At 39.8% G+C, this 19,416-nt stretch overlaps 1 protein-coding gene across 1 annotated transcript in view; it reads left to right on the top strand.

The window, feature by feature from the left end:
- The window catches only part of LOC108718600 (CUB and sushi domain-containing protein 3), a 696,593-nt gene that overhangs the window by 528,798 nt on the left and 148,379 nt on the right, over window positions 1-19,416 (top strand). The window contains exon 35 of the mRNA XM_041566615.1: window positions 1,723-1,926. Coding sequence (XP_041422549.1) covers window positions 1,723-1,926 — 204 coding nt within the window. The remainder of the gene's footprint in view (window positions 1-1,722; window positions 1,927-19,416) is intronic.

Genomic DNA, 19,416 nt, shown 5'->3' with positions numbered 1-19,416 from the left:
TAACATTGTGTTAAGTAACTTTAATGTGCCATTAAAATGCTACAGGACAGCCAACAAAATGCTTGCCAGGATTTTTCATGGCTGCAGCCATCTGGCTAAGTACCAGGGAAAACTCTTGCTAATGAATCTGGACATCTACTCTGTGTTGCTGGTCATTGGTGAGTTCTTGGGTTGGCCAAAACAAACAAATTCCCTACTAGATTAATATTACTTACCCTTGCTTTTTTCCTGTTCATTTAACAGCAATTTGAATTAATCTTATGTGCTTTTCACTTTAGAGTAGTTAAGGTCTAAAGATTGTTTCATACAAATCAATAATCAAGTGCAGCTTTAAATTAACATTTCGCATATTATAGAGTGACAAAATCAACTTTTATTTTTAGTTGGTTTTTTTTTATTTGTTGAAGTTATATTATACTTCCTGTTCTGTCTCTTGAAAAATCTGGTTGTCTAGGTCACTGAACAATGAAAAAAAGACTATGAAGGTTCAGTTAATTGTTACTCTTATTTTTTTTTTTTTTTTTTTTAGCATTTCGTTTAGTTCAGACCTTTTACTATTCAACCTCTACCCTGATTGGTTAGCAGCCAGACAGCAGTTAGATTCAGAGCCTGAAACTAAAAAAATAATTAATTTTAACAAATTGTAAAACAGAAGTTTTATAACAATGCGTCTCATTAGGATATGTGCTTCTTGTGAACTCCATATATTTTGCCATGATCATACAAAGTATATTTGTCATCTTTTTCAATATGCAAGGTTGGAACACTTGTTAAATAGTAAATGTTGGGCAACTTAATACAACATAAACATGGCTAACAACAGTATATTCTAATCACATTTGCTGAGGATTCTGTGAATCCAGTGTGGTACAGAGCTTAACTAATTGCTAATTAACTAAACAGAAAATACAAATTAGGGTTTTCCAATTTTAAAGTAATTTTAAGTGATGATTTGGTAACTTGCATTTGTAAAATTGAACATTGCATGGCTGATCAGTAATTATTAACCTAACTTTGTATGTAAGTATAAATGTTTTTTATTCGTATTCTTTATAAATGTGAACTTAATTGGTATTTAATATACTCTCAGCTATTTTAATAACTGGCCTGGTTGACCTAGGTGAAATATTATTTTTGCATCATGTATAAGGGCTCATTTACAAAAGGAGGACATGGTGCAAAATGCCCACTATCCATCTTGCTTCCTAATATTTTCACTCACTGCTGTCATGTGTAAATAATGGGCACCATTCACATCCATGTAATTCAGGTAACCATTGCATCATTATGATTACTACAGTGTCATAGGTATACCTTTTATAATTTATATATTATATAATATTATATTGATAGTAATAAGTATGTATTGACTGAATCATAGATAGACAGCTTGTACAACTCCTGCCCTGAATTACAGATCAGCAACCTGTACAACTCCTGCCTTTTATAGAACTAAACTGCCCATAATTCCTCTGCCAGCTAACCTTAACAGAGACGGGTTAGTTCTCTGGTTCATCTTTCTTTAAGGATGTCCTTACAAGATCCTCCTCAAATAACATTCTATTAATGATTTATTGGTTTTGTTTAGACAAAAAAAAATAGAATTGTAGATTTTATAAATTTTTACAGATGAGAATGTACATCCTATGATACAATGACTAATGTGTCTCTAGATGTTACTTGTTTCTTAACATTAAGTTACAAAAGTTTATTCTTTTACAGCTGTTCCAAGAACAAGTGCAACCCAATGTAGTTCAGTGCCAGAACCACGATTTGGAAAAAGGATTGGAAACGAATTTGCTCTTGGTTCTGTGGTGCTGTTTGAATGCAATCCTGGGTATATTCTACGTGGATCAATAGCAGTTCGATGTGATGCAGTGCCCAATGCCTTAGCTCAGTGGAATGATACCTTACCAACATGTATAGGTAAGTAGTGTATGGCTATCTAATTGTTATGTAAACGTCAATGGCAGTTGTCCCTTTTACAATTTGGAGATGTTTCTTGTCTTCATGATCTTCAAGGGTTTCAGGCTGGTTTTCATTTAATACTCTAAAGAAGTAGAGATTTTTTCGGGTGTCAAAATGTCAAGTTGTACGATTTGAGCGTCAAATTGAAAAATCTTCATTTAAATAGTGTAGAGCACCTGTTACATTAGACTCTCTGTCTCAGCTGTGTCCTTGCATTAGTGTGCAGTGGAAGGGAGAAGTGTTGCTGAGGTATACCTCTCAGCTGCTCAAAACAGGATTTATGGATCCTAGGAGTACTTAACCAAAATAACAATTTATTTACAGGGTCAGGCCTGGACTGGCAATCTGTAGGTTCTGGCAAATGCCAGAGGGGCTACTGTAAGTTGTCATAGACAGTCACTATATATTGGGCTGCTGGGAGGCTGTTTGGGCTGCTGTGTGACCTGTTTGGGCCTCTGTGTACCTGAAATGCCAGGGCCTGTTTTCAATCTCAGTCCAGGCCTGGTTTTCAATCTCAGTCCAGGCCTGCTCATAGTACACAATTTCTCTGAGGCAAAGTGGTCAAGGCATATTGAATTACTGAGTGTATCATATACAAACACTCTCTTGAGGCAGGAATCCCACTTTACCTCTGTGATACTCTTTAGTGGACCTCCAGGGAAAACCTCCATGACATTCCTTGTCGACTATGATCCCTACACTAATAGGTAATAGCACCTGGGAGAGAGACCTCCAATCTATCTCTCCACCTTGCATTGGATTTTTGGTATCCTACATGAGGTACATAGCACAGCCTGTCCCTGGGCAAAAGTGCATGAAGAGGTAAGCTCTCTTGAACTTCTGCATGAGGGCATTGTAAATGACTTGTCTCATTTTTTAAAATGTGGAAGTATGACTGATATCCTAGCTTTCTGTCCATAGATCAATGTTGCATGTTATCAACTTGCTTTTTCTTGCCGTTTGTTTCTTGCAAACATATGGATACCCAGAAGTATGAATTGATTTTCAGTAGTTCACAGCTATGATGAAACTTTACTGAAAAAAAAACTTGACCAAAAAGTCTAAAGAAAAAGTTCAACCTGAATGAGATTGGCTATTTGTACTATGCATACCCTCTATTCTTAGAAATATATCATCTAAAGTCTTTTTTAAAAAGAAAAAGAAGAGAAGTTTCTAAGGTCTCGTCAAGGATATTTGACTAAAGCGTAATTGTAACTATAATGTAAATTTCAAAAGCAAGAGAATGTCAGAAGGTAAATGACCTTTTGGTTTAACTTTTTAAGTTTTAGTTTCAGGAGACTGGAGGCTAAATCTGCTCTAGAACAAAGCATAAGAAACACCTTCTATAATTAAGATCAAAAATATAAAAGTAAGCAAATTTTGATTTAAGATACACAAAAATGGGTAATTAATGTTCGCACATATACATTAGTCTGCACACTGAATTTGTGGCATTGGGGTCAAATATCATTAGCTTACTATGATTTGACTTAATCATCCATACTTATTTATCCACACTATTCTTCTTTTGTGTCAAAATAGCTTCAATATGTGAAATAACTAAGGGCCTCTAGACTGTGCTATATTATAATGGGGTAGTGGTCTGTGATGATAATACATACCAGCATGGGAACTTTTAACCTTATTTTTTCAATGTTATTTTGAGCTCCACAATGGTGGCATCTGAAAGCATAAGACCCTGCGATATAAGAGGGAGGGCCTTATTGTGTATATGCTTATTTGTAACATCAGTGGTAAACCTAAAAACAGACTCACTGTTGCCACCTCTACTCTCTACTTTCTTACTGGCTAATGACTAGTGAGATTTTCTGCTGGGCAGATACTCTAAAAACAAATCAACTTGGGGAGAAGTCTGGCCCTTTCCTTTCTGTGTTTGTTGGCTATAAGAAAAATATATGTATATATATTTATGCATTTCCCCATTGCTATCTATCTATCATATATCTATCTATCTATCTATCTATCTATCTATCTATCTATCTATCTATCTTTCTATCTATCTATCTATCATCTATCTATTTATCTATCCTTTTCTATACTGTTGTGTAAAGCAATACAATTACATTTATAAATGTACCTAATAATACATTCTTTTCAAATTGGATGATTCCTATAGAGATTCTTATATTGTCCCTGTTCAAGTGTTTTGCTTGGCTTTCATTGGTAATTATTTAAACATTCCTCTATTAACCTATTCTTTTATCTATGAAGTCTCCTATAGAGTCAGCCAATTAGGAGTGCCACAAGACACTGCTGAATTAATCATTACAGGGTTAATTTGTATTGCTCTACATTCTCCCAAAGGTTTTGTGCATTTAATGCAAAATGCTGAAGAAGAAGATGATAATTGTGTTTTCCTGGCAGTGATAGATTGTCTCCTGATGCTAATAACACAGCATAACATCAATTCCCCTCTCTTCGCCAACTAATACAATTAAGCAGTATATCTATACTTTGTTAAATATTCTGTTTACAGCATGGCTTTGTCCCATGCTGTCCCTATAGACATTGCTTTGTTAACTGATAATAACCAAAGGATGACTAGATACCTTACTTTACATGTTTACCCCTTTTGACATTGGTTGAGTCCAGCACCATGTATTTATAGGGAACACGTTTTGCTTATAGACTGCAATATAGATGCTTCATTCATGGAGCAGGTCCTTGATGACCAGTGCCATAGATTCTACATTCTATAGTAGGTAAGCGGTTCAAGAACAATTGTAAGTTGTGCAGCATACTATGATAGTTAAACAAGGTACTCTTGTGCCTTTGGTCAGTTACCAACTGGTAATTGAGTTGCTTAGTGTGGGTCTGCATGAGAAACATGTGAGTGAGTAGTGTGGAGAGTAGGGATGTAGCGAACGTCGGAAAAAAAGTTCGCGAACATATTCGCGAACTTGCGCAAAAATGCGAGCGGTTCGCGAACGGTTCGCGAACCCCATAGACTTCAATGGGAAGGCGAACTTTAACATCTAGAAAAGACATTTCTGGCCAGAAAAATGATTTTAAAGTTGTTTAAAGGGTGCAACGACCTGGACAGTGGCATGCCAGAGGGGGATCAAGGGCAAAAATGTATCTGAAAAATCTGCCTGTGTGTGCTTGGAAGAGATAGTGTAGGGGGAGAGCTGTTAGTGATTTCAGGGACAGATGATAGTAAGTTTGCTGGCTAGTAATCTGCTTGATACTGCTCTGTATTGGAGGGACAGAAGTCTGCAGGGATTTGAGGGACATTTTAGCTTAGGTAGCTTTGCTGGCTAGTAATCTACTGTTCTCTTTAAACAACTGCCATACGTTGACCTTGTAGGCATTGTTTGCCCAGTTTTTTTGGACGCAGCCACTGAAGCACAGTTGCCAGAAAAAATATGCCATATAAATGCTGAAAATAGTCATTTTTCGCCATACGTTGACCTTGTAGACATTGTTTGCCCAGTTTTTTTGGACGCAGCCACTGAAGCACAGTTGCCAGAAAAAATATGCCATATAAATGCTGAAAATAGTAATTTTTCGCCATACGTTGACCTTGTAGACATTGTTTGCCCAGTTTTTTTGGTTGCAGCCACTGAAGCACAGTTGCCAGAAAAAATATGCCACATAAATGCTGAAAATAGTCATTTTTTGCCATATACGTTGAGTCAACGTATGGCAAAAAATGACTATTTTCAGCATTTATATGGCATATTTTTTCTGGCCTCTGTGCTTCAGTGGCTGTGGCCAAAAAAACTGGGCAAACAATGCCTACAAGGTCAACGTCGTTGACCTTGTAGGCATTGTTTGCCCAGTTTTTTTGGCCACAGCCACTGAAGCACAGAGGCCAGAAAAAATATGCCATATAAATGCTGAAAATAGTCATTTTTTTGGTCGCAGCCACTGAAGCACAGTTGCCAGAAAAATTATGCCATATAAATGCTGAAAATATAATTTTTTTTGGTTGCAGCCACTGAAGCACAGAGGCCAGAAAAATTATGCCATATAAATGCAGAAAATATGCATTTTTTTGGTCGCAGCCACTGAAGCACAGTTGACAGAAAAATTATGCCATATAAATGCTGAAAATATAAATTTTTTTGGTTGCAGCCACTGAAGCACAGAGGCCAGAAAAATTATGCCATATAAATGCAGAAAATATGCATTTTTTTGGTCGCAGCCACTGAAGCACAGTTGCCAGAAAAATTATGCCATATAAATGCTGAAAATAGTATTTTTTTTGGTTGCAGCCACTGAAGCACAGAGGCCAGAAAAATTATGCCATATAAATGCAGAAAATATGCATTTTTTTGGTCGCAGCCACTGAAGCACAGTTGACAGAAAAATTATGCCATATAAATGCTGAAAATATAAATTTTTTTGGTTGCAGCCACTGAAGCACAGAGGCCAGAAAAATTATGTCATATAAATGCAGAAAATAGGCATTTTTTTGGTCGCAGCCACTGAAGCACAGAGGCCAGAAAAAATTAAACCAGTAGGGTTTGCACCCTAGTTTGTAACGGTGGCGGAGGGAGGAGGAGGACGCTAAAGGACAGCTGTGTGTGGAGTCATGAGGCTTGAAGAGAAGGACAGCTGCATAGAAGTCAGAACAAGTCTTCCGGCGTGCAGTAACCCTCCGAGATCCACCCCTCATTCATTTTAATAAAGGTCAGGTAATCGACACTTTTGTGACCTAGGCGAGTTCTCTTCTCAGTTACAATCCCTCCTGCTGCACTGAAGGTCCTTTCTGAGAGCACACTTGAGGCTGGGCAAGACAAGAGGTTCATGGCAAATTGTGACAGCTCTGGCCACAGATCAAGCCTGCGCACCCAGTAGTCCAGGGGTTCATCGCTCCTCAGAGTGTCGATATCTGCAGTTAATGCCAGGTAGTCCGCTACCTGCCGGTCGAGGCGTTCTTTGAGGGTGGATCCAGAAGGGTTGTGGCGCTGCCTTGGACAGAAAAACATTTGCATGTCTGACGTTACAGACTGGCCAAAGGGCTTTGTCCTTGCAGGTGTGCTCGTGGCAGGATTACTGGCACCTCTGCCCCTGGAATGTTGATGAGTTCCTGAAGTGACATCACCCTTAAAAGCATTGTACAACATGTTTTGCAGGCTGGTTTGTAAATGCCGCATCTTTTCGGACTTGTGGTATGTTGGTAACATTTCTGACACTTTATGCTTGTACCGAGGGTCTAGTAGCGTTGCGACCCAGTACAGGTCCTTCTCCTTAAGCCTCTTGATACGGGGGTCCTTCAACAGGCATGACAGCATGAAAGACCCCATTCTCACAAGGTTGGATGCAGAGCTATCCATCTCCGCTTCCTCATTATCAAGGACTGCATCATCCACGGTCTCCTCCCCCCAGCCACGTACAAGACCAGGGGTCCCCAAAAGGTCACCACTAGCCCCCTGGGAAGCCTGCTCCTGTTGGTCCTCCTCCTCCTCCTCCACAAAGCCACCTTCCTCCTCTGACTCCACTTCTGGCACCTCTCCCTGCGTTGCAGCATGTGCCTGGGTTCGTTCTGGTGATTCCGACCAGAAATCGTGCGCTTCCAGCTCCTCGTCACGCTGGTCTACAGCCTCATCTGTCACTCGTCGCACGGCACGCTCCAGGAATAAAGCGAAGGGTATTAGGTCGCTGATGGTGCCTTCGGTGCGACTGACCATATTTGTCACCTCTTCAAAAGGTCGCATGAGCCTGCAGGCATCGCGCATAAGCACCCAGTAACGGGGGAAAAAAATCCCCAGCTGTGCAGATCCAGTCCTACCACCCAGTTCAAAAAGGTACTCGTTGACGGCCCTTTGTTGTTGCAGCAGACGTTCCAACATAAGGAGCGTTGAATTCCAGCGAGTCTGGCTGTCAGAAATCAAACGCCTGACTGGCATGTTGTAGCGCTGCTGAATGTCAGCAAGGCGTGCCATGGCTGTGTAGGAACGTCTGAAATGGGCCGACACCTTTCTGGACTGGGTGAGAACGTCCTGGAATCCTGGGTACTTGGAGACAAAACGTTGGACTATTAAATTTAACACATGTGCCATGCAGGGCACATGTGTTAAATTGCCTAGTCTCAACGCTGCCAACAGATTGCTTCCATTGTCACACACCACTTTTCCGATCTGCAGTTGGTGTGGGGTCAGCCACCGATCGGCCTGTGACTGCAGAGATGACAGGAGTACAGATCCGGTATGGTTTTTGCTTTCCAGGCACGTCATCCCCAAGACAGCGTGACAACGGCGTACCTGGCACGTCGAATAGCCTAGGGGGAGCTGGGGGTGCACAGGTGTGGAGGAGGAGAAGGAGGACCCAGCAGCAGAGTAAGAAGAAGAAGAAGACGAGGTAGAGAGCGATGGAGGAGTAGAGGTGGTGGCAGAACCGCGTGCAATCCGTGGCGGTGACACCAACTCCACTGTTGTTGTTGAGCTACCCATTCCCTGCTTCCCAGCCATTACCAAGTTCACCCAGTGGGCAGTGTAGGTGACATACCTGCCCTGACCATGCTTGGAGGACCATGCGTCAGTAGTCATATGGACCTTTGGCCCAACACTAAGTGACAGAGATGCGGTAACTTGGCTCTGCACATGTTGGTACAGGTGTGGTATTCCCTTTTTAGAAAAAAATTGCGGCTGGGTACCTTCCACTGCGGTGTCCCAATTGCTACAAATTTGCGGAAGGCCTCAGAGTCCACCAGCTGGTATGGTAAAAGCTGGCGGGCTAAGAGTGCAGACAAGCCAGCTGTCAGACGCCGGGCAAGGGGGTGACAGTCAGACATTGGCTTCTTACGCTCAAACATGGCCTTCACAGAAACTTGGCTGGTGGCAGATGACTGGGAATGGGAACAGGTGGTCAAGGTGGAAGGCGGAGTGGAGGGTGGTTCAGACGGGTCAAGGAGAGCAGAGGTAGAGCAGTAAGATGCTGGACCAGAAGGAGTGTGGCTTTTAGTTTGCCTGTTGCCTTTGAGGTGTTGCTCCCAAAGTGCTTTGTGCTTGCCGCTCATGTGCCTTCGCATAGAAGTTGTACCTATGTGGCTGTTGGGCTTACCAAGGCTCAGTTTCTGACTGCACTCATTGCAAATTACAATGCTTTTGTCAGAGGCACACACATTAAAAAAATCCCACACTGCTGACTTTTTGGAAGTGTGCGATCTGGCGGTAACAGTAGAAGTTGGCGGAGTTGGCGGTATTGGCGGCAATGGCGGGTGCGTTGGCCGGCTGAACACAGGTGCCGATACATGTTGTTGCCCTACTGATCCCTGCGGGCTGTCCTCCCTGCTTCTTCTAAGTCTTATTCTCCTACTGCCTCTCTGACTCTCCGTCTCTCCATCTGAACTACCCTCCTCTTGCTCTCTTCTACTAGGCACCCACAAAACATCAATCTCCTCATCATCATTCTCCTCAGATGCATCAATTTCTTCTGACACATCACAGAAGGAAGCAGCAGCGGGGACCTCCTCCTCATCACTCATTATGTCCATCTCTATCGTGTTCTCTGCCAGAATTAAATCTGGTGTAAGGTCCTCATCTCCTTCATCTTCTTCTGGCAATAATGGTTGCGCATTACTCAGTTCAAGAAACTCATGGGAAAATAACTCCTCTGACCCCAGTGAAGAAGGGGCACCGGTGGTGGAGGAAGTGTTACGTGGGGTGGCCATAGCAGTGGAGGATGAGGAGGATGTTGTGGTAAAGTTAGAAACGGTAGAGGATGGGGTGTGCTGTGTAAGCCAGTCAACTACCTCTTCAGCATTTTGGGAGTTCAGGGTCATTGGCTTTTTAAAACTGGGCAATTTGCTAGGGCCACAGGATTGCATAGCAGCACGGCCCCTAGCACGGCCTCTGCGTGGCGGCCTGCCTTTGCCTGGCATTATTTTTAAAAAAACAACAACAACAACAAAAACTCAGTTGGTTTTTCTGGAAACGATAATACACACAGCTAGATGGCGGGTTGAAGAAAACACTGTGCAAATAATGCCTACAAAGTCAACGTATACACTACTACAGCGGTGGATACGGATTACGTAAAATATATGAATGCTGCTTGAAAAAAAGTAACTCAAGTGGTTTTTCTAGAGACGATAATATTATCAATATTTAGACAAAATGTGAACAAGGTCACACAGCTCGATGGCGGGTTGAAGAAAACAGTGTGCAAATAATGCCTACAAGGTCAACGTATACACTACTACAGCGGTGGATACGGATTACGTAAAATATATGAATGCTGCTTGAAAAAAAGTAACTCAAGTGGTTTTTCTAGAGACGATAATATTATCAATATTTAGACAAAATGTGAACAAGCTCACACAGCTCGATGGCGGGTTGAAGAAAACACTGTGCAAATAATGCCTACAAGGTCAACGTATACACTACTACAGCGGTGGATACGGATTACGTAAAATATATGAATGCTGCTTGAAAAAAAGTAACTCAAGTGGTTTTTCTAGAGACGATAATATTATCAATATTTAGACAAAATGTGAACAAGCTCACACAGCTCGATGGCGGGTTGAAGAAAACAGTGTGCAAATAATGCCTACAAGGTCAACGTATACACTACTACAGCGGTGGATACGGATTACGTAAAATATATGAATGCTGCTTGAAAAAAAGTAACTCAAGTGGTTTTTCTAGAGACGATAATATTATCAATATTTAGACAAAATGTGAACAAGCTCACACAGCTCGATGGCGGGTTGAAGAAAACACTGTGCAAATAATGCCTACAAGGTCAACGTATACACTACTACAGCGGTGGATACGGATTACGTAAAATATATGAATGCTGCTTGAAAAAAAGTAACTCAAGTGGTTTTTCTAGAGACGATAATATTATCAATATTTAGACAAAATGTGAACAAGGTCACACAGCTCGATGGCGGGTTGAAGAAAACAGTGTGCAAATAATGCCTACAAGGTCAACGTATACACTACTACAGCGGTGGATACGGATTACGTAAAATATATGAATGCTGCTTGAAAAAAAGTAACTCAAGTGGTTTTTCTAGAGACGATAATATTATCAATATTTAGACAAAATGTGAACAAGCTCACACAGCTCGATGGCGGGTTGAAGAAAACACTGTGCAAATAATGCCTACAAGGTCAACGTATACACTACTACAGCGGTGGATACGGATTACGTAAAATATATGAATGCTGCTTGAAAAAAAGTAACTCAAGTGGTTTTTCTAGAGACGATAATATTATCAATATTTAGACAAAATGTGAACAAGCTCACACAGCTCGATGGCGGGTTGAAGAAAACAGTGTGCAAATAATGCCTACAAGGTCAACGTATACACTACTACAGCGGTGGATACGGATTACATAAAATATATGAATGCTGCTTGAAAAAAAGTAACTCAAGTGGTTTTTCTAGAGACGATAATATTATCAATATTTAGACAAAATGTGAACAAGCTCACACAGCTCGATGGCGGGTTGAAGAAAACACTGTGCAAATAATGCCTACAAGGTCAACGTATACACTACTACAGCGGTGGATACGGATTACGTAAAATATATGAATGCTGCTTGAAAAAAAGTAACTCAAGTGGTTTTTCTAGAGACGATAATATTATCAATATTTAGACAAAATGTGAACAAGGTCACACAGCTCGATGGCGGGTTGAAGAAAACAGTGTGCAAATAATGCCTACAAGGTCAACGTATACACTACTACAGCGGTGGATACGGATTACGTAAAATATATTATGGCTGCTTGAAAAAAGTGACTCCGGTGTTTTTTCTGGAGACGGTAATATTATGGATATTTAGACAGAATGTGAACAAGGTCACACAGCTCGATGGCGGGTTGAAGAAAACAGTGTGCAAATAATGCCTACAAGGCCAACGTATACACTACTACAGCGGTGGATACGGATTACGTAAAATATATGAATGCTGCTTGAAAAAAGTGACTCCGGTGTTTTTTCTGGAGACGGTAATATTATGGATATTTAGACAGAATGGGAACAAGGTCACACAGCTCGATGGCGGGTTGAAGAAAACAGTGTGCAAATAATGCCTACAAGGCCAACGTATACACTACTACAGCGGTGGATACGGATTACGTAAAATATATTATGGCTGCTTGAAAAAAGTGACTCCGGTGTTTTTTCTGGAGACGGTAATATTATGGATATTTAGACAGAATGTGAACAAGGTCACACAGCTCGATGGCGGGTTGAAGAAAACAGTGTGCAAATAATGCCTACAAGGCCAACGTATACACTACTACAGCGGTGGATACGGATTACGTAAAATATATGAATGCTGCTTGAAAAAAGTGACTCCGGTGTTTTTTCTGGAGACGGTAATATTATGGATATTTAGACAGAATGGGAACAAGGTCACACAGCTCGATGGCGGGTTGAAGAAAACAGTGTGCAAATAATGCCTACAAGGCCAACGTATACACTACTACAGCGGTGGATACGGATTACGTAAAATATATTATGGCTGCTTGAAAAAAGTGACTCCGGTGTTTTTTCTGGAGACGGTAATATTATGGATATTTAGACAGAATGTGAACAAGGTCACACAGCTCGATGGCGGGTTGAAGAAAACAGTGTGCAAATAATGCCTACAAGGCCAACGTATACACTACTACAGCGGTGGATACGGATTACGTAAAATATATTATGGCTGCTTGAAAAAAGTGACTCCGGTGTTTTTTCTGGAGACGGTAATATTATGGATATTTAGACAGAATGTGAACAAGGTCACACAGCTCGATGGCGGGTTGAAGAAAACAGTGTGCAAATAATGCCTACAGGGCAAATAATGCCTAAAAGGTCAACTTATACACTACTACAGCGGTAGTAAAATAAAAAAAAGTAAAATAAAAAAAAATGAATATTAAAAAAAAAAAATTAAAGTTGGTGCTGCTGAACTACTAGGAGCAGCAGATTAGCACACCAGTCCCACTCCCCAACACTGCTAGACTAATAGCACTGGGCTCTTATAGTAGTAGTAGTAGTAGTAGTAGTAAAACAACAAAAAAATAAATAAAAGCAGTCCTTACAAGGACTACTGTTATTGCAGCAGTCAGCAGATGAGATCAGAAGCAGGACAGCTGCCCACTGCAGCTACATACAGAGCACTGCAGTAGAAGGTAGATTACTAGCCAGCAAAGCTACCTAAGCTTAAATGTCCCTCAAACCCCTGCAGACTTCTGTCCCTCCAATAACAGAGCAGTATCAAAACGATTACTAGCCAGCAAACTTTCAACTGTCCCTGAAATCACTAACAGGCAGCAGCTCTCTCCCTACACTATCTCTTCAGCACACACAGGCAGAGTGAAAAAACGCTGCAGGGCTTCGGTTTTTATAGGGAAGGGGAGTGGTCCAGGGGAGAGCTTCCTGATTGGCTGCCATGTACCTGCTGGTCTGGGGTGAGAGGGCAAAAAAAAGCGCCAACAATGGCGAACCCAAAATGGCGAACGTCGCGCGACGTTCGCGAACTTCCGGCGAGCGCGAACACCCGATGTTCGCGCGAACAAGTTCGCCGGCGAACAGTTCGCGACATCTCTAGTGGAGAGATGTTTGTCATTGTGAAAGCCCCAGGCACATATTCTAATTTCTGCTTAGGCTTAATGCAATAAATGCAGCTAATAATTACATCATAACATTTCCTAACTTACAAATTAACTTACATGCTATATCCATGGCCAGTTCCAGTGCTGACATCATCCTGTTACTATAGAGATATCATCTATGTAACCACTGTTGTTAAAAATAAATATATCACATTTTATCTTCAAACTTCAACTTCAAACCTTGTGCTGATAGTCTTCTGAATCTGGTTTGAGAATGCTCCTACTCCTTTAATGGGAACTGCTGGGTAGGACTATCATTGGGGTTGACAATGAACAATTAAGGGATTTTGTTCCCAAAACGTGTAAGGCCGCGTACTTCTGCAGCATCCTGCAATAAACCTGCCTTTTTTACCGGAGTGCTGTCCTTTTCGTTTGGGGATAATATAATTGGGGTTTTCTCCATATGTGACCTGTGGTGATATGACTATTTTTATATCTAGATGAAAAGGGTAAACACAGAGCAGAAAAAACATTGTGGAAATAACAATATTTAGTCTACAATTAGAGTGTATTTCTAACTACCATGCATATACCCCACACTCTGCATGTAGTTGTAGTCCTAGGTGATGAGGAGCTAGCCATATTATGCTTTGTGTTGTAGCAATCCATATTTAAATAAAGACCCCAATGCAATGTTATCCATCTGCAGACTGAATGGGACATCCGAATACTCTTTAAGTCAGTTTTTCTTTTTTTTTAATCACTGTGAATAATATACCCCATTGCAGTTAGGTATTTTTTTTTTGGACTGAAGAAGAGACCAACTCTTTCATAATGACATACATTATATTTTATTGGATAATTGGATCTGCCCATATTGTACCTTGTTTTTTCTTGGACAAACAATGTCTTACCTATGAAGTCTAAGGCATTTTTTCCAAAAAAACAATTAATTGATTAAAATGGCAATATGGCAAACTCCCCCAAAAAGCTTAAGATAGAGATAATGCCATATACTAGAAAATATTCTAGCAGTAACCCAAATGAGAGATAATTTTTAGCCTCAAAGCAACTATGTGCTTCCTGTGCCACCTGTTCCTCAGTTATTAAATTGTACAACTGGGTTCCTTTAATAAAAAAACTCAGTGTTAAAAAAGAAATACAATTCCTGTTATTTTTAAAAAAGTATCTGAGGAATACATACAACATTTTAGTGACACTTTCATGTTGTTTAGATAAGGTTCGAAAGGTTCTCAAATTATTTTTATTCTTCTACTGAACCTGAATTCCTAAATCAACCATATTATTCTTATTCTAAATTTTTAAGGAAAGGTTCTAAAGAGATTATTATTACAGGTATGGATCTATTATCTAGAAACCCATTATCCAGAAAGCTCCAAGTTATGGAAAGGCTGTCTCCCATAGACTCCATTTTATCCAAATAATCCATGTTTTTAAAAATTATTTCCTTTTTCTCTGTAATAATAAAACAGTACCTTGTACTGGTTTCAAACTAAGATATAATTAATCTTCATTGGAAGCAAAACCAGCCTTTTGGATTTATTTCATGTTCATGTGATTTTTAAGTAAAGTATGAAGATCCAAATTACAGAAAGCTCCATTATCTGGAAAATACCAGCATCTGGAAAATCCCAAGCATTCTGGATAACAGGTCTTATACCTTTACTGTAATGATGAGTATTGTTGAATCCAAACTGACTGCTTATCTTTCGAAAGAATAAATGCATAAATACAACAGTTACTGTTATCTTCAAGTACGTATATATGTATGTATGTATATATATAATATATATAAATATATATCTGCCATCCTACCTCACTACATATGTATACTATTTGTTTTAATATTTGGGCAGCTCAGTGGAAAACCAAGTATTTTACAAAACATGCTGACACTTTAGAAATAGAGTTTAATACCATGGCATAATACAATAAAGACAGTTCTGTAATACTGGGTAAGCGAAATGTATTATAAATATCATCCATTAATGAAAGGGTCTGCCAATAATAACTGTCCTATTCTCTTAGTGTTACCATGGTTACATTAACATATCCTGTAATTTCTGTCATATCTACACTTATCCAGCTCTTTATAATGAAAGAGGTGCACCTATGCTGCATTATGCCTGTCGCATATACAAATACTCTGGAGATGCCTTGAAAATAAACTAATTAAGTACATGAAATTTATTCGGCTGATAAAATGCCTAGATATCCCTTGAGCAAGTCTTAGAGGAGTCTTTGTCATTACTGGAAGATAAAGCAATGTTATCCCAGAATAACATGGTATTAACCATACTGTAATTATTTCTATTACTGTATGGCTGTTATTTTCAAATATACCATCATTATCTTATTAAATGTAGTGTTACCCTAAGGTTGGAGGCATCTTTTTAATTTCCTGTGGCACAGACAGTTAACTTGCTTGTACAATGTTTCTGAGAATGTCCGGAGAAACCTGGATACATTTTGCCAAATTTATCAGTCAATGACTGGCTTATGATGACCCTCCACATTTCATGGGGATTACGATTCTGTCATCAGGGAGCCAGTCTGTGGCTCAATAAAATTGGCCAAAGCTTCTTCATTCCTGATTTAGTCAAAATAATCCTATATGGTAATGCCTAGTCAGACATCAAGGGACCAAGAACATCATTGAAACATCTGGATAAATGTATAAAATGGAGTAAAACCTGTTTTTATTTTAATTTTTATCCATTGTCAAAAAGATGTCAATGTTGCCATGAAGCTTTTTTCTAAACTATGCTGTTTAATATGAAGGCCTGAGGCTGGCTTTACTCAGGAGATATGTGTTGACAAATCTGTGCAGGAGCCATGTGTCCACAGGTCAGGTTTGTAACCCATGACAACCACACACCCACAGACAGTTATGAAGAAACATATATAATAACATCTTGATATAGAAGATTATAGAAAAAAGATTAAAAGCAGAAAAGTCCAATTGGCATTGTATTAGAGGTATAAGTGTTTGATTGCAGCTCCCACCGAATGTCTCCACCTTGCAGCACTAACACAGGCTTGAAAATATATTCTGTGGGGAAGCACAAACAAGAAAACTCCTGGTGCAGAATATCCAGATACGTTAAGTGCTCAGTAAAAAGTGCAAAAATACATCCACCATGTTAGTATGGTAACCCCACTAATAAAGAGAAACCTCCTGAGGAAATGTGGTGCACCACACAAAATGCGTAGAGGAATTAATATTGTGGACTTGGATTGAACATTAGTTGAATGTTGTTTTAATTTAGAATTTTGTGAGTATACCTAGGGGCAAATTCACTAAGATTTGTAGTTGCGCCAGGCGTAACTTTGCCGCACTTCGCCAGGCGTAGTTTTGCCAGTGCTCCGCAAATTCACTAAAATCCGAAGTTGCGCTCCATGGTAGCGTAAGGTTGCGAAGTTGCACTAGCGTTGATTCGCTAAGCGAATCGAAGTTACGCTAGCGATGGTTAATTTGCATACGGCGCCAAATTCAAATTTCAATGAAAGAATAGGTACAATCACTACAAATGCCTGGGAAACCTTCAAAACATCAAATATTTTTTTTTTTTTGCCCTACACATGTGCCCACTGTATAGTTAAGTTGCCATGAGTTAGGAAATGTAGGGGGAAGGAGGGGAGCCCCAAAAAAATGTTCGATCTTTTTCAGCCTATCACCCATAATATAGAAAAAACGCCAGCATTTTTTGGGACTTAGAAAAAATTTTAACTTTTTTTGAAGCAATCCCTATCTACTCTATTGCGCTTCGCCTGGTCTGAGGTGGCGAAGGAAGTCTAGCGTAAAAGGTAGCATTAAGTACAATGCGTGTGTTCGTGAATTTGCGTAGTTACGTCCGTTGCGAAAATTCGCCAGGGTGCGAAGTAACACTAGCGAACGCCAGCGTTCATTAGTGAATTTGCGATGTAACGAAAATAACCAACGCTAGCGAATTGACGCTAGCGTTAGGTGCTTCGGCGCTTAGTGAATTTGCCCCCTAGCTGTTTTATTAAAAATTAAAAAGCTATACATCACTATATGGCATTACTATATTTGTTGTATCCAAGGATATGACGGTTGAATTAAGTGTGTTTGGCTTATATACATCTTAAATCTAGAGCAGGTATTCTCTCCAGAGAGATTTCTTATTACCGTTATTAGTGGGGGGTACCATACTGACCCTGTGGATGTGTTTTTGGAATTTTTACTGAGCACTTATGTATCTGAACGTTCTGTACCAGGAGTTTTCTTGTTTGCGCTTCCTCACAGAATATATTTTCAAGCCTACAGAAAAAAGATGTATGCTGAAATTAAAGATACCCCAATTTGCATACAGTATTGCCTGTTTTGCAATGTTGACAGTTCTGGAAACCCAGTGAGCCTTAAGTTATGAAATACAATATCCATGTACCCAAAGAAGTCTACATAATTACCAAAAAAAGCAGCCTACGTGATTTTAAAAGAAATTAGAATCAGTGATGGGGTTTCTATTCGTTGAAAGTTCATGTAAGTTTGGGGACCCCTTACATAAGAAAACTAAAATAACAGATGCTGGAATGGAATGGCACCATTTGAGCTAAATAATAACAATGACTATGTTGGCCAATTCAACTGTGATCATGCTGGGAATTACTGACCTGTCAGTCAAACCATCTGATTTAATACATCTGCTTGTTTTGAGACAGGGTAACAGAAACAGATCTCTCTGTGTCCATTATGATCAGATTTTTAAAGTCAAGGTACAACAAATTCCACTTTCCTTTTATAAACAAAGTAAAATTACAAACAAGTAAAATATGAACAAATCATGAACATCCATAACTATAAGAGGCTAGTACAATTAGCAGTTTGGTTTTATTGCTTCTGACACACAGAGGTTAGATATATTAGCAAACTCTCCAGTGATGGTGTCTTGCCACCCATAAATCATATTAATAGCCAACAAACCTTTAATTAAACCATAATGATGGACATAATCACCTATATCTCTTAATAGTCTTAGGCCTTTGCTCATGAGAGTGTTTATCAACAGTTTCTGAACTGCTTAATGGAGATCACATCTCTGCACAATTACCATCTTAATTATCTGTTCAATATTATGGCTTTTAAGGTTCGGGTCAGATGGGCAACTGAAGGAAACAGTCACCTGCTGTTTTCCTGTCATTTGAAAGTGACCTGCACTGTGATCAATAGCATGTTCTGGGTCCAAACAAATCAGGCAAAAAAAACTAAGTGACTAACAACTTCATAAGAAAGCCTAAGGGGCAGATTTACTAAGGGTCGAATATCGAGGGTTAATTAACCCTCGATATTCGACTAGGAACTAAAATCGTTCGACTTCGAATATCGAAGTCGAACGATTTAGCGCTAATCCTACGATCGAACGATCGAAGGATTATTCGTTCGATCGAACGATTAAATCCTTCGAATCGAACGATTCGAAGGATTTTAATACAACGATCGAAGGAATATCCTTCGATCAAAAAAACACAGGCAAGCCTATGGGGACCTTCCTCATAGGCTAACATTGAGTTCGGTAGCTTTTAGCTGCCGAACTAGGGGGTCGAAGTTTTTCTTAAAGAGACAGTACTTCGACTATCGAATGGTCGAATAGTCGAACGATTTTTAGTTCGAATCGTTCGATTCGTAGTCGAAGTCGTAGTCGAAGGTCGAAGTAGCCCATTCGATGGTCGAAGTAGCCCAAAAAACACATCGAAATTCGAAGTTTTTTTAATTCGAATCCTTCACTCGAGCTTTGTAAATGTGCCCCTTAATGTTCAGACCAGCCACAATCTGTCAACCATAAACTTGGTTAGGTTGTGGGGCTGATTGACACATGGGTGATCGGTTTCATAATTTAAAAAATCCCAAGCCCAAGTTAGAACCATCGCAAGCAACAAAAGTAG

The sequence above is a fragment of the Xenopus laevis genome, chromosome 6L (genome assembly GCF_017654675.1).
Source record: "Xenopus laevis strain J_2021 chromosome 6L, Xenopus_laevis_v10.1, whole genome shotgun sequence".
Classification (NCBI taxonomy): Eukaryota; Metazoa; Chordata; class Amphibia; order Anura; family Pipidae; genus Xenopus; species Xenopus laevis.
The sequence above is the reverse complement of the archived record's forward strand: the minus strand, read 5'-3'. Positions and strand labels throughout refer to the sequence as shown.